This window comes from Sus scrofa, chromosome 8 (assembly GCF_000003025.6).
Source record: "Sus scrofa isolate TJ Tabasco breed Duroc chromosome 8, Sscrofa11.1, whole genome shotgun sequence".
Taxonomy (NCBI): domain Eukaryota; kingdom Metazoa; phylum Chordata; class Mammalia; order Artiodactyla; family Suidae; genus Sus; species Sus scrofa.
The window spans coordinates 73,737,190-73,763,983 of NC_010450.4; the positions used below are offsets into that span (position 1 = coordinate 73,737,190).

At 44.6% G+C, this 26,794-nt stretch overlaps 1 protein-coding gene across 3 annotated transcripts in view; it reads left to right on the forward strand.

Moving 5' to 3' along the window:
- Positions 1 to 26,794, forward strand: part of FRAS1 (Fraser extracellular matrix complex subunit 1) — a 457,087-nt gene that overhangs the window by 234,822 nt on the left and 195,471 nt on the right. For all 3 annotated transcript variants that reach the window (XM_021100604.1, XM_021100605.1, XM_013978814.2), the window contains exons 15-18: positions 12,175 to 12,318; positions 19,373 to 19,513; positions 21,364 to 21,504; positions 22,781 to 22,957. In XM_021100604.1, the coding sequence (XP_020956263.1) occupies positions 12,175 to 12,318; positions 19,373 to 19,513; positions 21,364 to 21,504; positions 22,781 to 22,957 (603 nt within the window). The remainder of the gene's footprint in view (positions 1 to 12,174; positions 12,319 to 19,372; positions 19,514 to 21,363; positions 21,505 to 22,780; positions 22,958 to 26,794) is intronic.

Here is a 26,794-nt window from a genome sequence, read left to right on the forward strand (position 1 = left end):
ATAAAATAAGTAGCTTGAGACTATAGACTTTGAGGAGCAAAAAGGCAGAATTTAGCTTTTTTTTCTTTTTCTTTTTCTTTTTGCCTTTTCTGGGGCCGCTCCCTCAGCATATGAAGATTTCCAGGCTAGGGGTCTAATTGGAGCTGTAGCTGCCAGCCTACGCCACAGCCACAGCAACCTGGGATCCGAGCCGCGTCTGCAACCTACACCACAGCTCACGGCAACGCCGGATCTTCAACCCGCTGAGCAAGGTCAGGGATCGAACCCACAACCTCATGGTTCCTAGTCAGATTCGTTCACCACTGAGCCACAATGGGAACTCCAGAATTTAGCTCATTTTAATACATGTATCAGTGCTTGGTATGTCTACTTAAAACTTCCATATTTGCAAAGGTTTGAGGATGGAACTGTGTGTACCCATGGCAAGTGCTGCCTTCATTCTGCAGATCCAGAGATGGGAGGAAGGGTGCTCAGGACCATAGGCTAGGGAGCCAAACCACCTGGATTCCAATCTTGGCTCTGTCACTTCAAATAGCTGATTCTTTAATTCTGTGTTTCCGTAGCTGTGGCTAAAGCAGGGAGAGTAATATCTGCCATATAGCGTTGTGCTGCATGCAGATTAATGAGTGATTCACACATGTCGTTTAGGATGGTGCCTGGCACCTGTAAGCCCTTTGTGTGCGTTAGGAGACTTGCCTTTCTGCTTCCCATTGTCTTTCTTTCCTGTTGCCTTTCCTCTGCTCCTCCATTCATTATCTTTTGACCATTCCTCAAGGTCCTGAGAATATGAAGATCAACAGTACTCCATCTTCACCTGTAGTGAGATGGCAGTCACGGCAGGGTTAGCTGCTGCTTACGGCAATGGGGAAAAATAAAGATCCAAACACAAAAACCTATGCTTCTTATTCTCTATCTGATTGCTGTGAGGCCTTAGGTTTGAAAGCTGAACCAGTCAAACAGCTGAACACTCTATAGCTTTGTGTGAGGGGGCATCATCCTGAATCTCAACTTCATTCCTCACTGGTCTGTGGCTTTGGGCAGGTCATTTAACCACTTTGAGCCTCAGTTCCCTCAACTGTAAAATGGGGATAATATTATCTGCTGTAAACCATTGATAAGGAGGTTAGAAACAATGTCTGAAACTCTAAATATATTATGACCGACACATAGTATGTGGACAACAAGGGGCAGCTCTTGTCTTCAAAAGTATTCCATTCTTTTTCAGTTTATGCCAATACAAACAAACCAGAGAGCCTGCATTAGGAAAAAAAAGATTGTGTGCCATTTGTGTCCGATTTTAAATAACTTTTATATATTACAGAGAAGTAAAGTAATACAGAGAACAGTTTATTGTACTCATCACAACAGGTTAAAATCATTTTATGTTCTTTAAATGCTTTGATTAAATGTTGAGAATCTAGAATGATTTGTTTCTTAGCCAATATTATGGTATATTTAGAGGGAGATTTTAGATAAGGAAACCTGTAAAATTTACAGATAGGATGCTGACCCAGCTGAGATTTAAAAGCTGTAGTTTGAACAGAAGAATTTCTGACATTAATTATTTGTTGGACGCTTGTTTGGCTGGAGCATGGTGGACTTGAATTGCTAACCCTTTGGAGCCAGGTCCAAAGCCGTGCTTTGTGGGTCTTGGCATTATATGCTGCGTGTGGCTGCGGCCAGCCTGACTGTGGCAGGCAAGGGCATTTATGAGACTGCGGTTCTGAAATCCTCAAGAAGACCGGAGCCCACCTCGTTCTGTTGGGATAGTCACTGTCATGCTGGTATCCTCCAGGGCGCCTCCAACACACCCCAGAATTGGAGGATCAGTCCCCATTTCAGGGCCAGACCATACATTCAGTGCGGGGGTCCAACACGTTCTGCCAGTTTCTTTTCACTCATTTTGGTCTGCTGTTTAAGTCCTATGCATGTGCAAACCTCTGGTATCCTACAGCAGTGGTGGTTTAGTGCTTACTTGCTGAATGTTGTGGAAAGGAGACTTCTTGCTTCAAGTGATACTCCCATCTTCTCCTTTCTGTTCATGCAACAAATATTTGTTGAGCTTCTTCTGTGTGCCAGGCACTGGGATGCCCCAGTGAACTGACAGAAAACTGCCCCGCAGGTCAGGAACGTATTTTCTCAATGGGAGAAGAGTGTCAGTAAATAAGTAAATAAGGAAGATCCTTTCAAATGGTTACCACTCTATGAATTCATTACTTTCAGTGCTGAAGAGACAGCTTGAAAGGTCTATCATAGGAAGTGACCGATTACTGAGGCAGGGGCCGGTCTTATCCTTCTGCCTTCCCCACAATGCTAAGCACCTGAAAGGCCCTGCGGAACAACTTTTGCTTGGAAAACAAATGTGATTTAAATCATTGCACAAAGGAGAAAGCCCAGGAGTGTACAGGCATGCTTAGACGCCGGCGGACCAGTGACCTGACTCCCCTTTAGCTTCTATTATTCACTCCCTGTCAGCAATTCCTGGCTAGGTGTGGCTTCAAGAAAATTACAGTCTTTTGCCCACCCTTCTTTCTCTTTACCTCCTCTTTAAGATAATTAGGTGCCTTATCAGTGCTGAAAAGGTGATTCTTTTTTTTTTTTTTTTGTCTTTTTTGCCTTTTCTAGGGTCGGTTCCATGGCATATGGAGGTTCCCAGGCTAGGGGTCGAATTGGAGCTGTAGCCGCCGGCCTACACCAGAACCACAGCAACGCAGGATCCGAGCCGCATCTTCAACCTACACCATAGCTCACGGTAACGCCAGATCCTTGACCCACTGAGCAAGGCCAGGGATCGAACCCCCAACCTCATGGTTCCTAGTCAGATTCGTTAACCACTGCGCCACGACAGGAACTCCTCAAAGGGTGATTCTTTAAAGGGGAAAAAAACTATGATTGTGTAGAGAAGAGACTTGTGATTGCCAAGGGAGCGGGGAGGGATGGAGTGGGAGTTGGGGACTCACAGATGCAAACTGTTCTATGTAGAATGGATAAACAACAAGGTCCTACTGTAGAACACAGGGAGCCATATCCAATATCCTGTAATAAACCACAATGAAAGTGAAAAGAATTGAAAAAATAACAACAACATCATAACCCTGTCACTGGAACTTGGGTAGGATCTGTGGATCGTTTGGCTTGCTCTTCTAGAATGTACATTTCCTGATGACACTAGTTGTTGTAGATGAGTGAAGCAGGTGACAATGATATTCCAAACCCCGTCCCTCTTTGGACATTCTTATAAAAGATAAGTGGAGAGAAGAAGGGAACAGCAGCTGGCCGGGCTTCGCCTGGGACCTCTGCTGCACCGGCGACTGGCTGTGTTTGGCATTTGTCTGTGCTGCTCGGAGGCCCCTGCTGTGTAGGCCCAAAGACAGATGATGGAACAAAGGTGTCACATACCAGCAGAGAAAGCCCTCCACAAGTGCAAGGGAGTTTATCTTCCAGACAGATCCCATTCTTCCTGACAAAATCTGAACCCCCAAATATTTCAGCGATGGATTACAAAGCAGTGACAAGTCTTCTGGCTTCCTGCCCAGCTCCTGGGGTTCTCAGTTATTTTAGCTAGACCGTCCCGCTGTGGTGGCGGCGGCTTGCATTCTCTCTCTTCCGCATCTACCCCCCCACCCCCCGCTGTCCCGCTTCCACACCCCCACCCCCCGCTGTCCCGCTTCCACACCCCCTCCCATTTATGCTGCCGGCAGAGCATCCGGCGGCTCCACGCCAAGGCTGCCCAGACCTGAGCAGGCTGCGCCAGTGCGGCCAGGAAGTCAGGGAGCTTACCCCTCAAAAGCTTGGTTTGGGTTGATGGTCCCTCCTTTGGCCCTTCAGTTTTTATAGATAAGCAGACTCAAGGTATCCCTGGAAAAAATCCACAGCCATTTAACTGGGGGGGGGGGGGGCGCTGAGGAAACACCCAGGCAGTCTAGCAGCTGAGAGTTTGCAGTCACTGTGGATGAATGGAAGCTGAGAGTTCCATCAGCTTAGGTGGTCACCACTGCATTTGAAACCCCTCAGGGTGTGCTGTGTTGCAGACTTAGGGGTATAGGGATAGGGGCAGCAGACATAAGTGACAGCCTGAAGACTGTTTCTGGTGAGCTGGATGTCTGTCTTTAGCCTCTGACTTACTTATCAATGAACGCTAGCCCACTTGTAAATCTCTGCATGTGGACCCAACTCCATCAGCTGGGAAGTTGTTCCTTCATTTCAAGCTCTCAGTCTACAGAAGACCCTGCTAAAAATTCAAATGTGTTACCCAAAACAAGTAAATCATTTAGCTATATCACAAATGTGGTTAATGGATTAACTAGCTATTTACCCAGCATGTGCCTTAGGGAAAAGAACTATAGGCATTTTTTTTCTCCTTTAGTAATTTTTTTCCTCTAAATACCAAATGAATTCATCTAACAAAGTCAGTAAAATTCAAGGCACATAAAAATCAGTGGAAATCCTTGACTCAAGCTCTCCCAAATCATTGCAGTTAGTATTTTGGTGAATGTCTTCCTAATTTACGTAGCGTGTTTGTTGTGTACACAGGCACATATAGATGCATTTATTTATTTTTCAAAGTAAGATCCCACTCCGTATGTAGTTTCATTGCCTACTTTCTCCATGTTATTTATTAGCCTTCTACAACATCTTTCTAAAGCTGTTTTATAACTTTCCATCTGTGGCTAGGCAAGAATTCATTTAGCCAATCCTCTGTTGTTTGACATCTCCTCCTAATTAGTTTTCTCTTATCATAAATAACCACAATGTAAACATTTTTTTTTTTTGTCTTTTCTAGGGCCACACCCTCAACATATGGAGGTTCCCAGGCTAGGGGGTCTAATTGGAGCTGTAGCAGCCAGCCTACACCACAGCCACAGCAACACAGGATCTGAGCCATATCTGCGACCTACACCACAGCTCATGGCAACACCAGATCCTTAACCCACTGAGCGAGGCCAGGGATTGAACCTGCAACCTCATGGTTCCCAGTCGGATTTGTTTCCCCTGCACCATGACAGGAACTCCAATGTAAACATTTTTAATAGAAATTGTGGGCATTGCTATTGTTCAGAGGGCTAAGGACCCAGCATTGTCTCTTTTAGGATGCGGGTTCGATCTCTGGCTTTGTTCAGTGGCTTAAGGATCTGGCACTGCCATGAACGGCAGCATAGGTCACAGATGTGGCTCGGATCTGGTGTTCCTCTGGCTGTGGCTGTGGTGTAGGCTGGCAGCTGCAGCTACAATTCGACCCCTAGCCTGGGAACTTCCATGTGCCACAGGTGCGGCTGTTAGAAAAAAAAGAAAAAAGAAATTGTGGTAAATATATTTGATTAGGGTAAATTCTTAGACATGATTGCTGGGTCCAAGTGTGTCTATGCACATATTTAAGCTTTGGGCGCATACTAACTTATTACTCTCTTTTAAAGAAGTTGGCATTTGCAATCCTGCTAGAAATACACAAGGGTGCCTTCCTCCCACAACCCTTGTCAACACTAGGTATTATGATTCTTGTTATATTTGTCAATTTGATTGATGTAAAATGCAATCCTGTTTATTTATATACTTATACTTCTTGGAGGGATTTATATAAAGAGAGCTGAATTAATCATACTTAGCAGCTCATGGCCCCTCTGCGTCTTTAGCCTGCAGCAGGCTATCCTCCTGTTTGTCTGTCTGTCTCCCTGTCTGCCTACTACTCCTTTTGTTCCCATAACCTGTTCCCACTTCCCTTCTCCCCAGCTCCCCACTTAAGTAACTCTTCTAATGCAATTTAATGTGGATTTTTGTATGTGTCTGCTCTTCTTGTTTTGTATGCATGTGTTTTAAATATTCATACATATTACTAAGTGGATATTTCATTCTTCTCCTTTTTTAATTTTAAAGTCTTTTTTAAAGGACAGTTTTAGATTCACAGCAAAAGTAAAAGGAAAGTATGGCGATTTCCCATTTCCCCCCCTACCTCCCTACAGGCATAGCCTCCCCCATCATCCACATCCTCCACCAGATGGTACAATTGTTCTGATCCATGAACTGTTCTTTTACCTTGCTTTCCTCACAAAGCACTGTTTCTAAGATGCATACATGTTGCTGTGTGTCCAGCCAATCCATTGCATGTAGTTGCTGCTCGCCAGTGTAATTTGCATGTCCCCCCCCCATTCATGAGGCTGAAGTTTTTTTTCATGTGCTTTTATCTTTCTACTATGAACTCCCTCAAGTGTGTATGGGTTTTCAGAACGTGCGGAGACCAGACATTTCAGTTGCAGAGTGTGAAGTCTTCTGTTGGCAGAGGGAGGAAGGTTGAAGGCAGCCCGGTAGGGGGACAGAAGCAGATGGGAGTAAAAGGATCAAAAATGATGACTCATACACACTTCTCCTTTTAGATGTGTCTGGCATTTGCGCTTCTTAGGCAACTGGCCTGGGCCTCAGGCGCCGCTGTGATGGGAGAAGGCAGCATAGCCTGCCCAGATGCTTCACCACGACCTTCACTGAGCTATTCCCAATCACTTTCCAAAGGGCTCTTGTTGATGTGCTGTAGCGATTGCCAGGAAAGAGCTCTGGAGTGTGAGGCCTCTGGGAAAGGCTGGAGTCCCTTTATATAACTGCTGGAAGAATTCCTGCGGGCCTGTTGTTCCCTTCATTCCCTTTCTACTTGAACTTCCCTTTCACATAGTCTTTCTCATCCTTTCCGATTCTGTCTTGTGTTACATTCTCATTTGCTCCCTTTATAATTACTTTGGTTTTGAAGCCAGTTGAAACAAGATTTGTTCTATCTCCCAGGGTGTGCCGCTCATAGGACCACGTGAGTACAAGCTTCTCTGCTTCTCCGAATATATCTTAGCCCCACGAATTAAGGACAACAAATGTTATTATTCCCACTTTACAGATAGGGAAGCAAGAACACTGGAGTTGAATTTAAGATGAAAATTTTTTCATCCAACAAGAGCTTCTGACTGGAAATTTGCCCACTGTCTCCTGATAATACTTTCAAACTTGGCAAGTACTTCTTGGTCATTTGCGAGATGTGAATGATCGTTAGCAGTTGCCAGGATGTGGATAACGAACAGAATAAAGGAATTTGCCTTGGGTATGGATGCCCTGCTCGTGCCTGGAATTTGGGCTCCTTCATGTAGTTGTAAGTGCCAAGGTCTTGGCAGTTTGGAAACCTGAACTGCAGCCTCCCTGGTAACTCAAAGGGCCTGCTAATCAAGTGTGCTGATTCCCTGAAAATGGCCGGGAAACTTATTCCAAAAGACCATGGAAAAGGCAAGGAACCAAAGCTCCTTCTTCCTGAGGGGCAGTTTGAACCGAAGGCTGAATCCGGAGGAATCTGTTTCCACCGCCTGGGGTCTGGGACGGCTTCCTGGAAGATAAGAAATGGTTCATAGGATGTGATTTTAACACCTCCCTGCAAAAGGGTTGCATTTTATTCTTAGGGTAAAATTTTATTCATAGGGTAGCACAGGTTCGACATTTTTTTTTACAGCCATCTTCTATTTCAAAATTAGCAAGTACCAAAGGAAGTTTGTTATTTTTAGAGTAAGGTTTCAATATAGGGTTACAGAAAGAAGAATAATTCATTCCTTTTCATCTTGAAATGAATCACTCAGCAAGCCAACACATGTCTTGTTAGGCTCCAGAAAAGTCAGGGGCTTTCCTAAATAAATTATCTACTACATGTGAGATACGAAGGTGACTTTCCCTTATTCATCCTCTGTTTTAATTCATTGCCACAATTTTCACAACATATACTTCAAACCTGGGGTGATCTGAAATCTATCACTAAGAGAAATTATGGTGAGCGGGCTGGGACTGACCTTTTATTTTTTGTAATAACCCAGATGTAATAAAAGCCACATGTAAAATAAGCCTGCAAGAAGAGATTATCTGCAGTAGCATATGTTCGGTATTAGAAATTAGAAATCAATTGTAAAACACAGTGGGAGTATGTCATTATGGGAAATGACAGCTCAAAAAAAAAAAAAAAAAAAGGAAAGAAAAGAAATGACAGCTCAACATAGTCCCATGTTGAAGTAAAAAATCCCTTCTGCTGTCCTGCCTGGCTGTGGAAGATGCCTTTTATTTGATATAGAATGAAGCCAAGGCCCAGAATCACATGTGGTACTCTGAAGAGATGTATAAGTATTCATCATCATAGCAGATCTGGACCCCAGTATTTATTAGGTAAATAATACAGCTCCAAATTTATCTATCTTATGTCCTCAGACTCTGACATAGTTGTTTCCATGGAGAAGATAACGGAAAGGATGAATCCGCCATAAGTAGTGAAAAAAATTTGCTGTGCATTCATTTAACATGCATTTAATGAGTATTAACTTTGTACCAGCATCAATCTGGATACGGGGCTTTTAGGTGCCTAAAACATGACCCTCTTTTGGAGACTATTACCTCCCATCGAATGGGATTGATCTGTAACTGAATAATTAGTACAGCAGGATAAGGAGCGTGAAGGTTATGTGGGAAGTGCTGCGGGAATGGGATGGAAGGAGGAAGTAACTTTGTTGGGACAAGTTCAGCAAAGCTTCACAGAAGTAGTGACAACTTAGGAGGCCTCCTAGGTGTAAACAGGATTACAGGGGCTGTGGAGGGAGCCAGAGGCATTTGCTGGCTGGGTCAGTCCTGGAGGGAGGGGGAGCCCAGAACCCGTGGTAGGTTAGGGTGCCTTGCTACATAAAACTGCTGTGCTTTAGGGAGGCAGCAAAAGGCAGGGCTGAAATGTTTAGTAGTGCTCAGTGTGTGACGGGCCTGGGTGCCATCCCGATGTTTGTAACCTCAGTCCCCTTCATCCTTTGACCCCTGTTCTGATTGGCAGCCCCAGGGGCAATATTAAAAATATTTAACAAGCGGTATGACGCAGATCGGATCAGTCAGATGGAAGTGAGACCCGAGACCCTCTCGAGTGTTGGCCCTTTCGGTTGCTGGAACATGGTGTCTGCCAGCGTTCCCAGGGCCAAGACCACAGCGTATGGGAGGGAACTAGGATGACAGCCATTTACCTACCAGGTTGGAAGTATTTTTACTGTTTTAATGGCCCATGCAGCTGAGTGTCTGCAGGGCCTTCAGACAGTCCCTGAAAGAACTGGGGGATGGGCTTTCATTTCTCATCTCCTCCCCACCCCCTGGACAAAGATGAGTTCTTCCCTTCAAGGTATCTTGAGATAACTACCCTCTCCTCTCCCCACTTCGAAGTAACTGCTCTAAAAGGAAAACGGATCAATTGCACTGCCCTGATTAAAACTTTCCCAGAATGGGAGTTCCTGTCATGGCGCAGTGGTTAACGAATCTGACTAGGAACCATGAGGTTGCGGGTTCAATCCCTGGCCTTGCTCAGTGGGTTAAAGATCCATCGTTGCCATGAGCTGTGGTCACAGACACGGCTCGGATCCCGCGTTGCTGTGGTTCTGGTGTAGGCCAGCGGCTACAGCTCCGATTCCACCCCTAGCCTGGGAATCTCCATATGCCACAGGAGCGGCTCTAGAAGAGGCAGAAGGCAAAAAAAAAAAACTTTTACAGAATGAAGTCCGTGGTCCTTATCTCTGCTTGACTGACACTCATGATCTGACCCCTGCTGTCCTTTTAGCCTCACTGCCCATCACCCCATTGGGCGCTTGCTCCCCAGGGCCCTGGCTTACCTGTGGGAGCTGGAAAGGCCCCCACGGGCTAGCCAGGCACCTCGCCTGTGAACCATGATAGGTGGTTCTGCTGACGGGCCTGGGTGCCATCCCGATGTCTGTAACCTCAGTCCCCTTCATCCTTTACCCCTGTTCTGATTGGCAGCCCCAGGGGCAATATTAAAAATATTTAACAAGCGGTATGACGCAGATCGGATCAGTCAGATGGAAGGGAGACCCGAGACCCTCTCGAGTGTTGAACAGACAGATTAGCCTGGCCTGCCTTCTTAGACATGCAGTTGGATTTTTTTTTGTTTAGGTAACGGCTTTGTATCAACTCCATTTCCTCAGTAAGGCAGAGGCACTTAACAGTGATCGACTTTTCAGATGATGGCGGTAATCAGCAATTGAAGAGCAATTGAATAAATGAGTGACAGGGCATTCACGTTCATCCAGAATAGAATCTGATACTGGGATCCCTGCATCCACATATTTAGTTATAATGTGGTGTCAGTGGTTTATCCTAACACAGTGTTCTCGTGCACCACTTGTAAATAAGGTGTTAAATATAAGTGGAGTTTATAGAGCGCCTAGTGGTGTACTCAGCCCAGAGTTAACAAAAGAAATATGACTCTGCCCTTGTGAACGTTATAGTCTAGTGAGGGAACCAGATAATAAATAAGTAAACTTTTCCTTTGTCTCTGCTCTCCATCTTGCCATTGTCATTTCTCATGTGGACCAAAGACTCCACACTGGGAGTTCCCATTGTGGCTCAGTGGGTTAAGAACCTGAGAGTGTCTATGAGGATATGGGTTCGCTCAGTGGGTTAAGGATCCAGCATTGCTACAAGCTTCGATGTAGGTCAGAGATGTGGCTCAGATTCAGTGTTATGGCTGTGGTGTAGGCCAGCAGCTGCAGCTCTGATTCTACCCCTAGCCCAGGAACTTTCACATGCCACAGGTACAGCCCTAAAAAGAAAAAAAAAAAAAAAATTCCACACTGGTCTTCTTGCAGGTGTGTCAGTCCTTACACCCTTTCTATGTGAGAGTGCTTCTAAAAATCTAAATCAGGGCCTTTGTCTGTCCTATGTAAGCCCATTCATAACTCACACTGCAGTTAGGATAAAAATTCTAAGTTCTTTCCATGGTCTCCAAGGTCAAGTTTGATAGGGCTCCTGCCTACCCCTGCAGCTGTGAATCAGGCCACTGTGCCCTGTGCCATGCTGCTTCCCACTGTGCCCTACTGTGTTCACTGTGCTGTGTCCACCAGGTCCAGCCACAGAGAGAGCCTCCAGTTCTTTGAACCCCCAAGCTCCTTCTCAAGAACTCTGTTTGCACTGCTGTCTGGCTGTGCCCAAGGCTGGTCACGTCTCATCATTTGGATCTTCCTAAAGTCAGTCCCTTCCACTCCCACTACTGTTTTTCTTTGTCTGAGAGCTCTTCCTAGCCCTTAACACGATTTGCAGTTAACTCTTAATTTTGGGGGATAGGAGGGGGGGCTTTCTGGAATTAAGGTCTTCCTGTGCAGTTTAGAACTGAGAGTAGGGCATGGGACCTTGAGATCTGCAGTGCAGGCATCCTTTCTTCTGATTCCAAAGAGATCCTAATTACTTAGGTAGAGTTCCCAAGTCACTTGCAACCAGTAAACGCACCATCCCTGCCAATTTTGGTCAGAGTGAATACCTCTGCAAAACAGGTCATGCTCCCTTGTGAGGCCAACCTTTTGAAAATTAGGATATGTTAACAGAAGCCTGGGTGGGGTTGGCCTTACCCAACAGTTTATAACATCTGACATAGTCGGTTATTCAGAATAGGCCTCTCTTTATAGACCTGCTAAGGAGAAGAGCAAGCATGAATGGTAATGAAAAAAAAAAAATCAAATGCTGCAAGAGGAGGAATTTTCAAGTCTTAAAGGAGCAAGTCTGATGTAGAAACAACATGTAGTTAGAAACCTAAGTGAGAAAGGCAGGTTTTCGTGAGTCCTCCCAATACGTGTTTAGAGCAGATGCTGCTGGGGAGAAGCAGAGGCTGATTCCTAAGAGTCATGAAAGAGGATGGAGGGAAGGGGGTGGATCTGGGGCAGATGGAGAGGGAGGGGAAGAAGAATAGAAAGCAAGCAGAACCAGGTCTTTCCAGGTCTAATCAAGGACTGGCCTCCCCGGCATCTCTCCTTAGCTGTTTTGATGTTTCAGAGTGAAGAGCAGTTTCTTGTGTTGACATTTTGTCACATGGTTACAAAAGGTAAGGTGACAGTGGGCCATCTGATTTCATTAGACAGACTGTATTTGTCTAGAAAATTATGATTCCCTTCCCTGTGATTCCCATTACTCAGAAGCCTCTGATTCCCTGTTCCAGTTCTCTTAGGAATAATTTACAGAAGTTGAGCTTCTGGCCAACAGAGATAGGTTTTTGTTGGTGGGGGGTGTTATTTTCCTCCTGTGGTGCACATATGTGCATAGTGGTTTAGGAATGGAGAAGCCAACATCCTCCTTATAAATTCTAAAGCCTTCGAAAGATGAATTGCAACCAGTCCTTCCCATTGTCGGTTGTTCCTACAGCCTGCCACGAGTCCTGTGCGGCCTGCTGGGGTCCCTCAGAGAAGCACTGCTTGGCCTGCAGAGACCCCCTCCTAGTGCTAAGGGAGGGCACCTGCGAGAGTAGCTGTGGCGACGGGTTTTACAACAAGCAGGGGACGTGCAGTGGTAAGTGCCCAGCTTTGCAGGTCAAAGCGTTGTTTTCTCTTCCAGCATCCCTTGTTTCATTCCAGTCATAGCACCGAACGTCAACGTTTCTTTTACTTAACAAACAGGCAAATGCTGCTAACACTGACAGTGTTTTAGCAGTTTATGAAACTTGTTTTCCCCTTGGCCAAATCCCCTTTGCCCTCAAGTACACATTAGGTTGGGTGCTCTTTCTAGCCTTTCCCACAGATGCAGACCACAAGGCTCAGGCTGCTTGCCCTGGACCCACAGCTATCAGACAGGAGAGGAGTTCCTTTCTCCAACACCCAGGGTCTTCAATGCCAGGCTGCCTTCTGAAAATGCGTGGGGACAAAGACACTCTTAGGCCAGCCAAGGGCCACCCTGCTTTTGGTGTTGGTTCCACTGAATTCAAGCTGAAGCACTTACTGTCTCGTCTACCTTTCACACCACTGCAGACAGAAGGAGTTGACCCAGCTTAGTGCTTCTCAGGCCAAGCACTGTTCCAAGTGCTTTCTAACTCTTTGACAGGCAGGAACATCTGGGGGGAGAAGCATGACCTTGGGCAAAGTACTTAATCTCTTGTAAAACAGGAACAATAGCAGTAGCTGTAGCAGACAGAACAATGGTTCTTCAAAGATGTCTGGTCCGAATCCCTAGCCCTTGTGAGTATGCTGCCTTAGACGGCAAAAGAGACTCTGTCAGTGTGAGTAAGGTAAGGATCTTGAGGTGGGGAGATTATCCTGGATTATCTGAGTGGCCAGTGTAATCACAGGGGTCCTTATATGAGGGAGGCAGGAAGGTCAGAGTCAGAAAAGGAGATGGGACACAAAGCAGAGGTCAGCAAGGGGCCAGGAGCACCCAGGCAAAGCACAGAACCTGGAAAGGTAAGGAAATGGATTCCCCCCCACCCGCCTGCCCCCCAGCCTTCCAGAAAGAATGCAGTCCTGCTAACGCTTTGATTTTAGGACTTCTGACCTCTTGAGCTGTATGATACTAAATTTGTGTTGATTCGAGCCACTGAGCTTATGATCATTTGTTACAGCAGCAATGGGGAACTAACACATACTCAACTCCGAAGGCCGTTGCAAGGACTGAGTTAATGTATGCAAGGTATTTAGCACAGTGTCTGGTATGGAGCAAGTGCTATGTGAGTGTTTGCTGTTTAATCCTCACCATGATGATGTGAGGTTGTTCTTATCAGCCTCGTTTTTCAGATGAAGAAAGAGAGAGGCTAAGAACCTTGCCTGAGGTAGCTAATAAGGGGCTGAATAGGGATTCGAGCCTAGGTCTTCTGGCTTTAGATCACAACTGCCTCTTAGCTACTCTGCCGCCTGCTCTAATGTGATACCTCCTTGTGCGCCTCTGCCCATTTTCCCTCCCTCCTCCTCACCCTGGACCCTCTGCACCCCCTCTTCCTTGTCCGCTTGTCAGTGTTTAGATTGGCCAGCTGCCCCCGTGGACATTGCCAGGTCCAAGGTGGGCACCAGACGGTGAATGAAAGGTTTGAATCGAGTTTGTTGTAATGGTCATACCTATTGAAAGGCCGTAATGACTTCTTTAAAAAATAGCATAAGTCCACTAAATCAATAAAAAATGTACTGCCCATAAAACTTTCTTGAGTTACTGTGCTCGTTTTTGTTTTTGTTTACCGAGCAGGGCAGCAGCACAAATGGGATGATCTTTGGGACTTGACACATCCGCTTGTCGTAGGGAAGAGAGAGAGCTCTTGGCAGCTGCTTGTTTAAAGCTGTGCAGGGATCCATCGGCATTGCTGGTGTGAGAAATCTCACTCAATATGAACATGTCACAGGTGGCTTTTCTGTGGATTCAGGAGAGGACAAGAAAAGAAAGGCAAGCTGCCATTATCCTAGGCATTTTAATCTCTTTTCTGCCAGCATCATTTTCCTGCTCAATTAAGCCAGATGTATTCTCTAAAGGTCAGCAGATGTCAAATTTGCACTAACTCAAAGGCCTAAAGGCATTTACCCTTCAGTTCCCCCAAGGAGGCTGGCTACTGTCACTGACAAGAGTGGTGCCGAAGACCTGCTCCCAAGACGATATTATCTGGATTGAGAAAGCAAATTTTGCTAGAGATGCATGTGTGTAAAAAGAGGGATGGTTAGCGTGCACCTGAGGCGGTGAGGGGTGGACATCTACTTGGGCTGAGGGGTGGAGTGAAGAAAGCCAGGTCTCCTTGCAGAGTGGAAGAATTTAAAAAGAAGACTACTGAACAGGTGGCTTGGGGAGAGAGTTTACATCCAAAATGCTATCTGTATACATTTTGAAACAAAGCAGAAAGAGAACTTTCAAACCGGAGGATGGCTATCGCTAACATTAGTCAGCCAACTGATCAATTGATCGACAGGTAATTACTGCATACCTGCCAGGTGCTTAGCAGATATAGGACTTTGTGATGTTATTGGCATTGATCACTGGTCCTTTGGATTGGCAAGGCTGGAGTTTACACTTTCCGTAAAAGTGTTCAAGTTCTCTAAGTTTCTATCAAATGCCTTCAGAAAGGTTCATATAAATTATTTTCTAAAACAGCAGTGAACCAAGTCACTGATTGGTATCGGAATGTTAATTAAGACGTGCGATACTGATAATGCTGGCTTACTTTCAGTTCGGATTAGTGCTATTCGAGATAAAGACCGGCTGGTGTTGGTTTAATAATTTATAACTGAGCAGCCCATATCTGTAGAAATCTCAGAGTAGAGTGCTGAGAAAAATCCAGCATAACCTGTTATAAACAGTGCTATGCCCTGGCTGAAAGAATTTATAGTAACCGAGGTTTTACAAATGCTTTGAGTTTGACAAATATTATATGTAAAGGGTGGGGAGATTCAAAGGACAAACCCTTCTCATTCCTTAGTCATGTTAGTACCTGCACTACTACGAAGGGCTTTCCTGACTCCAGCTAACACAATAAATCAAAGTTCGGAGGTTTCTCTTAGCTCGTCTCTCTCTCTTCCTTCCTTCCCCCCATCTCCTTTCTTCTCTTTCCTTCCTTCCTTTTATACCAATTTCCCTTCCTCACTTAGGCAACTATTTTAATTTTTTTTTTTTTTTTTTTTTTTGCCCGCACCCTCGTCATGTGAAAGGTGACAGGCCAGGGACTGAACCCGTGCCACAGTAGTGACCTAAGTGACCCAGTGACAATGCCGGGTCCTTAACCACTGTGCCACAAAAGAACTCTTATGTTACTTTTTTAACCTTTTTGTTTTTATGGGCTCATGTAAAATGGGTATTGTTTTAGGTGAGTATACATATATGTGTATTTTCCTTAAATCTTACTGTGTTATATAACGCATGTTCTTTTTCCACTCGGCAATGTTTTTCAGATTCTTCCATCATGTTGCTAATTCTTCTAGCCCTTTGCATATTCCTTCCTGGTCTGCATCCCCCCAACTCACCCATCCACTCTCCCGGGGACAGGATTCCTGGCTTCTATCCATCTGCACGCTGTCATTAATTAGGGAGCACCAGTGAACAACCTCCACCATGTCCCTTAATGAACTTGGATGGAAAGTTTCCTGGGATGGATGGGTAACCTGGGAGCAGAACTGTTGGTTTCTTAACTCTGCATATTCTTTATGTGAGCAAGTAGTGCCAGGTAGCTCATGGGCATCTATAATCCCAAGCATAAGGATTCTCTCATCTCCATGTCCTTGCTACCATTTGGCATTATCAAACTTCAGGTATTTTTCTGGTCAATAGGCATAGAGGTCTAATTTTGCATTCGAAAAATGAGTTATTTTTAATGAGTTTGAGAATATCTTCAACACTTTGTTAGACTTTTGCATTTTGTCTTTGATAAACTGCTTTTCAATGTGTTTTTCCTGTCATTTTATTTGGTCTTGCTGCCTTTTTATTGGTAATCTTATGGAGTTCCTTGCAGGTTGTAGATATTAATTCTGTCAGTCTTAGATATGCAAATATTTTCCCATTTCATTACCTTTTAACCTTTCATGTGGTGCCCTTCATTGAACAGGAATCTCTAATTCATCATTTTTTCCTTTAACATTTTGCTTTTGAATATTTGCTTAGGAAGACCTGTCCTATGCAAGTTCACAAAGAAATTATCCTGCAATTAATGGGAGAAATTCTATTAATGTCACAGTTTTATCTTTATGTAAGTTGTTGATCCACCTGGAGTCCACTTATGTCTGTGGTTTAAGTAGACCTCCAGTTTGATTTATCTCCATTTCATGACCCAATTTTCCCGGCATTCAGCCTAACCTTTTCCATTGCTCTTTATTGTAGACTGAATTTCCATATGCGTGTAGGTCTGTCTCTGAGCTATTTCAATTGTCTAAATTTCTGTTCTTTACCACTATCACTTTGTTTTGTTTTGTTCATTAACTTCTGTTACTTTGCAGTATGTCTCAATCTGATTGGGCAAATTCCCCCTTTCTTCCCTCTTCATTTTCACAGTTAACTGTTCATGCACTTTAGAGTATGTTTATTGAATTCCTTATGAAATTCAACTAGAAGTTTTACTAATGTTGTACTGAAGTCATAGGCTAGTTTGGGGAGAAATTTCATCCTCCTGGTAATTTTATTTAAATTTACAGATTATACTCCAAGTATTCCTTTAATTGTATCTTAAAATGTTTGATCTGCAATGTTTTTATTGGTGGGCAAATCCAATTTTTTTCAAACATTTCCGCAATTCTTTATTTCTGGAAAAAAATAACTTCGATTATTGTAGATTATTCAGCTCTGTTGAGATGTCAGTTCTAGAATTAGAGACTTCTGGAATGTTTGGCAGGTGGGCTGAAGAATGCTTTTGAGATTGGTTTTTGCTCCTTTGTTTCATTTACAAGTTGTGGGCAAACTTGCCTACGAGTTTGCTTTTGGGGAGATGCTGAATCCCCCAGGGTGCGGGATGGGACATTTGGCCCTATCCCTTGCCATCTTTTTTCTCAAGTTCTTAAAATATTTTTCAGGAGGTTAGGATGGTATAGGTGGATTAAGAGAACAGACAGAATAAGTCTCAGCAGTTCTCTATTCCTGAAATATTAATTCTCTGACATCGAGAAAACGTTTGTTCTGTTTGTTTTTAAAGGATTTAGTCAATGAATATGGAGTAGATTGATTTGTAGGCATACCCTGCAGCTGCATTCACCCTCACCTCCCTTTTCCACTCTCAGAAAAGGACTTTCTCTATCCCCTTCAAGGCTAATCTCTCCATCTGTACTTTTGAATCTACCTCTTCTTTTTCTCCCAGATATGCTTTCAACAATTATTCAGACTCTTCTCTTTTTAAAGACCTTTTCCGGAGTCTGTATTTTCCTTGGGCTTTTGCAATATTGGAGAGACAAAAACATCCCCTTACCCTTTTAATTATTTCCCCTCTGTGCCCTTCAAAGGAACAGTTTATAATCATGGCCTTCACTTTCATTCAGCCTGATGACTCCGCTGGAATGGTTATGGCTCAGGTCACCCACGTCCCACTTCCTAAATGAAGTGAACCCTCTTCAGACATTTTTTGTCCTCTCTGCATTGTCAATGTCTCCCTCCTTGAAACTCCTCTCTTGGAGTCTCAGCCACTAAACTTCTGTTTTCTCTCCTACCTTCAGATCCTTTCTTCTTAATTACTTTTGCTAGTTTTTTTCTTTTCTGAGTAAATTTTGATACTTTCTAGACCCTTGACCCCTTCTGTCATATCCTTCATGCTTTTACTGAGTAAATTAGTTACTTTCTGATTTCAGTAACCACCTGTATGGATGTCCCCGGGTCTCTCCCCTGAGTCCCGGAACTCTAAGTCGGGCTGTTTACTGGACTATGTGCATCCCAAACTGAGCCCGCTTTAATCCCGCCCACCTACTGTCATTTTTGTGCCCCCTGAGTGTCTTCACTCGTCCCCATGCCAGTTCCATGGAAGCCATCTGAGACACTTTCACTTACACAGCTCTCGAATCAACCACCTCGTTCACAGCCTTGATTCCACTCCCCATCATCTTGCTCCATGAACGTGGCCGTGGTCTCCCAACGATCTCCCCAGCTCCTCTTCCTCACCCCTCCAAGCTGACTCCAAACTGAAGCCAAAGTGACCTTATCCACAAACATGGCCATGTTCCTACTGTGTAGGGGTTCCTGATGTCTTTCACAGGGTGAGAATCTAGACTATAGAGTCTGGCGCACAGGTTTCCATAATCTGGCCCTTCCCACTTTCCCCACCGAATGGAACTGCTCTTCCCCAGGATTTTCCCAGGCTCGGGGCTTGTATTTGCCTCACTGCTTTGGCCCATTGTACATTCCCGTCACCCTGGCGTGTTTTGACTTCCTTTCCACGACAGTGCTCAAGGGGCATTTCTCCTATGAGTCCTTTTTTGACCTTTCATACCCCCCACCCTATACACGTTTTGTTGGAATTTTTATTGTGCGGGTACAGATCTATCTGATATGTTTAGTATTCCTAATGTTGCTTAGGTTTATCTCCCTCTCGTAGACGAATAAGCCCCTGAAAGTGGAGACCAAGTTGATTGGGTTTGTGTGTTTCTACCACCTGGCACAGTGCCTGACACAGAGCTCAAGAAATGTTTGGGGGGCTAAATGAGTAGATTCCTGGAAGATTGTGTGTGTTCAGTCATTTCAACATAATTTCTCTAGGATGACCTTGCTTCATAGAACTCTGAATTTCTGAATTCTCTCCCCCGCTAGGGTTGTCAGACAAAGTGTAGGATGGAATATTTGGGACAGACTTCAACTAAAAAGTTCTTCATTATTTACCTGGAAATTCAAATTCAACTGGGCATCTGGTATTTTGCTAAATCTGGCAAGGCCATTTTGATTTTAAATCTCATGTCAAATTGGATACACTGGTGGGTGGGCCTCAGCGTATCTGTTATGTTTAGTTTAATGAATAATTACTTGGTTCTCCTTCAACTGTGAAAACAGAAATGTTGGAATCAAGGAAACAGAACTCAGGTGAGCAAGCAGAGACTGTGATTACTATGCTGATACCAACTGTGGACATTGAGAAGAAGAGACTTTCTCTGCTCCCTTTGCTCACTGTTGATTTCCTCTGATGGTCTTCCCTCCCCCTTAGCTTGTGATCAGTCCTGTAAGAGTTGTGGCCCCAGGAGTCCCAGATGTCTTACCTGTGTGGAGAAGACAGTGTTGCATGATGGGAAATGCATTTCTGAATGCCCTGGTGGGTACTACGCCGATGCCACTGGCAGATGCAGAGGTAAGACATGGGTGATCGTTATCATCACTCTCATCGTCATTATTGAAAAATAGTTAACACATATTTCATTATACTTGATGCTATATGCTGCTCATTTGGAAGTTTGTGTGTATGATGGGGGAACTCATATTAAAAGGAATAGCTTTTCTGAGTTCCTGTCATGGCTCAGCTGTTAACGAATATGGCTAGCATCCATGAGGATGTAGGTTCGATCCCTGGCCTTGCTCCGTAGGTTAAGGATCTGGCATTGCTGTGAGCTGTGGTGTAGGTCGCAGATGCAGCTTGGACCTGGTGTTGCTGTGGCTGTGCTGTAGGCTGGCAGCTGCAGCTCCAATTTCACCCCTAGCCTGGGAACCTCCTTTTGCCGTGGGTGCAGCCCTAAAAAGCCAAAAAGAAAAAAAAGAATGACTTTTCTTGTAGAGCCTGTGTGCCTCAGTATAGGCGTGGGTGGCTGCTGGAGGATTAGAGTGATTCATTAAAGGTCTTTGGCATATTAGTCATCATTAGGGATCATCTGTTCTTCTTGAAATGCAAGAACAGCTTTCAGATCATCACACAGCCCTTGTATACATGTAAACCACCGCTGACTTAGGTCGTGGGTGGGACACAACCATTCCTTGGATGGCGTTTATAAACACATATGTAGGCAACTGCAGCGCACCACAAACATACTATAAAGAAGTAAACCGAGTTTGACAGCCTGTGAAGCTCAAGTGTGTATCTATAGAAAAGTTGGTTTTATGTGCTGTTTATATGGTGTTTCTCTCAGATCTACACCCCTTAGCTAGGAAACATTCCTGTTTGAGATGGGAATGTACTGCCGCCTAGGAGGCCTTGATTGCCCCTCTTCTCCAAAACGAACACACATAGTATTACTTCCACATGCAGCATCTGCTCAAGGCAGGATCTGCAGACCCATCCCATGGCCTGGGCTTAGCACCTCCTTTATGTTCGCCACCCTCTTTGCTCATCCATGTCCATCCCTCTTCCTCAGTATCCTGCCCGCCATGGTCTCGTCCTCCCCCCATACTCCCCTCTCCCAGCTCCTGACCATTGTCCTCTGGAGCCTCCCTCCAGTGTCTCAGTCCTGTCCCTTAGGACAGCATGGTGCCATCTGTCTCGTGGAGTCAGAGACATCCCACTGTTACCACCTGGGACCAGAGCAGTGGAGGTACGATCCTGACATTGCCGTACGCAGCGGTCAGATTCTTTAATGTAATTCTTACTTGGAATCCTAGACTGTCCAGCTGTAAGTATCTTAAATGACCATTTAGTCCAAGCTCTCCCTGTGCATTTGCCAAGGACTAGAGGCCTGGAGAGACCCAGATTTGGCTAAGGACATAAACTAACAGACACATTGGTCCAAACGCCAGTGCTCTCAACACTCAGATCCGTGAACATTGGACTCTTCCCCATTCGCATGGGGAGTTTTAGGTTCATGCAGACCTAGGGCTAAACCTCACAGCTGCTACCAGTTAGCTTTGTGATCTTGGGTACATTTTTTAACTTCCCAAGACCTCAGTTTTCTCACCTGTAAAATGGGGTGAATAATACCTACCTCTTAAAGTTACTATGGAGATTTCAAGTGGCAATATATATAAAACCCCTTAATGCGAACACTAAAGAGCAGCTAATAAACAATAGCTAGAGCATGGATGGATGATGGGTAACGGGGCAGTGTGGGCTGTTCTGGTGATGTAACCACCTCCAAACACATATTTCCTCTGACTTAATGTGACCGCTGAAGGCGGATTGAGTGACAGAGGAGAGGGCTTCGTAGCACATAAGGAACCTGGCCAAGAAGCAGACTCCTCGATCCCATTGTGTTCCCCTCCCCCTCTCTTCCTCAGTTTGTCACAACTCGTGTGCCAGCTGCTCCGGACCCAGGGCCTCTCACTGTACAGCCTGCACCCACCCCCAGGCTCTGCGCCAAGGCCACTGTCTGCCCAGCTGTGGAGAGGGCTTCTACCCTGACCACGGGGTCTGCAAAGGTATCGCTGGGGTCACCATCCTTGAGAAACCTTCCCATCACAGGAGCATATATTTAAGCTATTTTGGGGGGCAACTTTTCCTCTAGTGTATTCTATATGGTTATGTATGCATCATACGCCTTTTTTTTTTTCATTTCCAAAGGATAACCTGAAAAATCACATTTGAATATTTGTGAAGATACCCAAAAAGTTATGGTTTTTCTGGCCATCCTGGAGCGCAATGTCCTTCCCTTTACCGTACATGAGAACCAACCCACCTCTTAGTACCTCCTTTTTCTCTGCTCTGAGCGTTGCTAATGTTTTTCGTAGTCATTTTGTTTCTCCCTGAAGAACTCCTTTTTGTTAATGATACTGCTGAGCAAACTGAGAGTTACTCGCACTGCCTCTGGGCTGAGTAAAATAGAAAATCTTTAATAGCTGTTTGCCAAAAAGGCTTTGGGCTTCTGAGGAGGGCAGTATCATTTGAGCCTCTTGAAACCAGAACATAGGGAGCAAACTCTTTAATTAAGTGAAGTTAATTTATGTTTATTTCTATGTAGGGCACCTTGGAAAAGTTGTGGGAATAGTTACAAGAAAAACACCTAGAAGACAGGGCAGCTGCAATAAATGTTCTGAAGAAGAGACTCTTAAAGGACAGGGGCGTTCCTGTTATCAGAATGTGAGCATGAGGGATTTGGAATACTCTGGCTCTGATTTTCACCAGTAGCCAAGGAAAACCCAGAGACTGTGATGGGTTGTAAAGTCTTGTTGCTTTTCTAAAGGGGTCTCTTCCTTGTCTAGAAAAGCAGACTTTCCTCACATAAATTCTAAGAGGGATTCGTTTCCTGGACACCTCTATAGTGGGTGATGGATGACATAATGGACAGTAACTCAACTACTATTTTTGCAGAAAATATAGTAATGGCCTTTATACGTGCGTGTCTTAAAATCGTCAATAGAAACTGAGCTATCATGTTAAATCATCATTCAGTCTATGTGAATCTCTGGAAAACCAAGCCAGTGTTGTCCAGTTTGCTCTTCCCCCCCCTCATGATCTAGCCTAGCAGCCCTTCCAGGACCTGAGAGACATTACCAGTTAGTATCACCTTCCCTTGGCCTCTCACAAGTACTGTTAGCATCACCCTGTGCTTTGTGGAGAACACTAGAAAAAACAGTTTTCGTAAAGGATATATCTGGTGAACTTTTCTAAGTGGTTTTGATTTAATTAGGGACTCCCCTGGGTTGCAAGACATCTAAGACCCTTGCATTGTTTTCTGCATTTTATTCCTCTTGGCAGCCTGTCACCCCTCTTGCCTGACTTGTGTGGGTCCAGAGCCCTCTCACTGCACCCAGTGTATGAAGCCGGAGGAAGGACTGCAAGTTGAGTCGCTGTCTGGGACAAACATCACTGCCGGCAAGTGTCTACTCCGGTGTAGAGCCCAGTTGTACTTGGAGAGCACTGGGCTGTGTGAAGGTGAGTAAGCCTGATTGGAGGAGATGGTAGGGAGCTCCTGGGTTTACCTCTTGAGAGATCCTGTGAGTAGGACCAAAGCCGGAAGATCTTTGTTTGCCCATTGCTCCTGGATGCTTGCGGATGGAGCACAAGACCCACTGGTGAGAGTGGCCCCCTCGGCTGTTGTCCTTTCCCTTTGTGAATAATAGATGCTCTAAACAGCTGGTTCTTCTTGCTCTACGGTCCCCAGAGTTGCACTCACAGAAATTCCAGGTAGGGGATCTTTCAGAGACAGTGTGAGTAGCTGAGACAGACTCAGAGTTCATGAGAGAATTCCACTTATTGTTTGTTGTGATTTGCTACTCTGAATATGAATTGGTTCCTTCAGGGCAAAATCTGGACTTCTGTCAAAATTTAGAAGTGATCCCTGCCATTGCCTTGGCATATCATCTACGGAGAGTTGATGGCATCCTGAACAATTTTGCTCAATACTAGATCATCTATAAGTGGTTGAGGAGATAAAGGGGGAATTATATATACATAATTTATTGGGAGGTAGGGGAGCCCCCTCTCTGCTCCAATAAGACTCTTCTTTGCTGTTGGATAAATTATTTGACTCTTAAGCTACTTGGAAAAAATTCATTACTCATATTTTTTGTTGTAAATATATGTTCATTAAAGAGAATTTTGAATGTAGAGAAAAGCAGAAAAACAATCTGCCCAATGTCTACCACCTAAGCCCAGTTGTCTTTACCATTTTGCTGTAATATACCTGATTCTTTTTTCCTGTACATAGCTTTGAGTTTTTATTTTTGCAAGGTAACCATAAGCACACTATAGATTGAATTTTGTACTTTACAAGCCCACTTATTAAAGAGGCTTCAGTTTTACATTGGACTATACCCTCATGTGGAAATGCTGGATTTCAAGGTTAGGTTAAAAGATTTTGGACACTGAGTTATATGGCATAGAGGAAGTATGCGGAATTAGAATACAGAGACCCTAGACCAGACACTCAAGCTCTCTGAGCCTTTGCATCCACAGCATTAAAACAGAGATAATTATCTTGCACACAAGCTTTTTGCCAGGATCGAAGGAGGTGCAGTGTGTGAAAGTGCTAGGTGAATCGTAGAGCCCTCGTGAGCAATTGGTATAAATCTCATTCCATATACTCAGGTGTTCAAGAACATCATAATGTCAACTCCCTCACCCCTGCTCCCTGGGATGCGCCAGGTGGCAAGGGGTTTCCATGGCGCCAAAATTGGGAGGAGGGTCTCTACTCCCCATGTTGCCAATAGTGGGATCCGGGTGCTTGCTGCTTGAAAGCTAATGCTCGAGAAGCAAAGTTGGTGGAAAGGAAAGTTTGCTTTATTTTGGAAGTTGGCAACTGGGCCAGAGGGTGGACTCATGTCCAAAGGGCGACTCCCCACTGACAGTCAGTGGGAAGGAGCTTTGAAAAGGGGGGTTTCAGGGGTGTGTAGGTGGAGGGAGGGGCTGCATGCAGAAACAGCATGGTCAGCGCTGACAGTCACCTTGCACCACCATCATGCCGTGGTCTGACCAGCATTTGCTTGGTGGTTTTAAGTATAGTTAATCTTCAGCTCTAGGGTCAGTTTTATTCCCATTCTTTGAGGCCATTTCTTGGAATTGTTGCATATTATGACATGGCTACAGTCTGGTCATCATGTAGTTAACTTCTTCCACCTGGTGAGGGTTTCAGTGTCTACAAAACAGCTCGCAGGATACAGTTCAGAATATTGTATAGCCCTTGAAGAATAACTTAAAGTCCTTGGCTATATTAAATGACTAAACTTATTATTTGGTCTTGTTTGATGGTTTTCCTTAGCTTCTACATTTCTTTTTTTCTTTTTTTTTTTTGTCTTTTTGACTTTTCTAGGGCTGCTCCCGAGGCACATGGAGGTTCCCAGGCTAGGGGTCTAATCGGAGCTGTAGCCACTGGCCTACGCCAGAGCCATAGCAATGTGGGATCCGAGCCGCGTCTGCGACCTACACCGCAGCTCACGGCAACGCCGAATCCTTGACCCACTGAGCAAAGCCAGGGATCAAACCTGCAACCTCATGGTTCCTAGTGGGATTCGTTAACCACTGAGCCATGACGGGAACTCCTACATTTCTCTATTTCTCTGATTAAACTTACTCTTTGGCTAAAATTTTTCTACAGAGAAGAGGCAGGCCAAGGTCACGGTGGGGTTAGGACCCTAGGGTCCTGCTCCCTTTCACCCTTACGCCTGGTGTCTACTGTTGTATTCATTGACCAGACTTTTGTGGCTTGAATTCTCCTGACTGTTTCCACAACCACTTAACAACCATGGAGACTTTGTTGCTAAGAGTCCCAGTGCCTTCCCAGGTCACACACCACACTGACTTCATTCTGATCCCAGAAGAAATAAAGAAGAAATCTTCCCAGGCTACTCAGTGGAGTTAGCCTCTTCCTACAATTTTGACTACTATATTAAAAACGAAAAAGAGAGGATTTGGAGAGGGCTCAGAAAAGAGATACAAAAATGATTAACATTTTTACAGTGACATTGTTAATAAAAATTGGAGTAACCAGGGCTCTTCAGCCAGAAAATAGTGTTTCTGTTGATTTGGTGCATTCCATGATGTGGACACTGTGAGAAGTGCCTTATTGGTTTTGTTCCTTGGTCCTGATACCCACCTTATGGGGTGAGTGGGACAACTGTTTTAGAGGAGAAGAAAGTGAGGCTGGAGAAAGTTAAGGCTATAATTTGCTCGGCAAATTATAACGGCATGTAGCCAGAGGCGGGTAGAGCCCAATGGAAACCTGAGTCAGCCAGACTCCAGCATCCGTGCTCTACCCCAGGATGCTACTATGCTACAGTCGCTGAAGGGGCAAAAGCACAGCATTGCTACGCTGCAGGATTGAGAGGTTTTAAGTTTGAGAAACTATCCTCAACAGAGGCGGACGTTCTGGGAATCCCTGTATACAGACACCTTTTTCAAAGGATTAGAATCTAATCCCTCTGGAATGGTTTAATTATGGCCCCACGTGAAAAGGCTAGATTGACCCCTTGAGGGTCTCGTAGCCTCGTGATTTTATGCTAATTTAACATAATATTATTACACATCACATGCATCGCATTCTACTCATATTTATTACCAAATCCCGCACAATCTCTGCTAGGTAGATTGTTGTACTCAATTTATAAGTGCTGAGAATGTAATAGAAAGAGGTTAATTGAGTTGCCCAAAAGTCCGTTGGGAAACTGAACTCGACCACCGGTTGTTTCCAGCCACACCTGAGTATCAAGCATGCTGGTGGATGTGTTCCCGTCACTCATCCTGTATCTCCAGCAACCTTTCCGCCTTCCCACAATCTGTTCCATTTTTGATTCTGGGAAGCGTTGTCTCTGAATTCGGGCCTGGGAGCCCTGTGAGACTGCATAGGGCCCTCCTTCTCTCACACACACAAGAACTAGCCTTGCCTCTTTAAAGAACATTTTGGAGAGCTGGAGTTTCTATGTGTGTTTGCCATTGAGAGTCGATTTTACAGCCCTTTTGATCTCAAGTGCTTTTCTATAAAGAAGAAGAAGAAGGGGAAAAAAAAACCCTACATTTTCTGGAACTCTCCCTTTTCCTTTCTCTGAGACTGCAGCACAGAGTGATTAGAATATTACTGCAGCTAATGAAAGCAAGAGGCAGACGCATTATTGGGAGAAGCAATTCACTTAGAGTTTGAATATTGTCAGAAGTTATTATAAAAGTTTCTACTCTGAGCTACATGACACACCAGGAATTATCTAGTGGAAGATGAAGCAGATTTGCTCAAGATATTTGACTAAGACCCAAGTCTGTGATTGGGAGACAAAAAATATA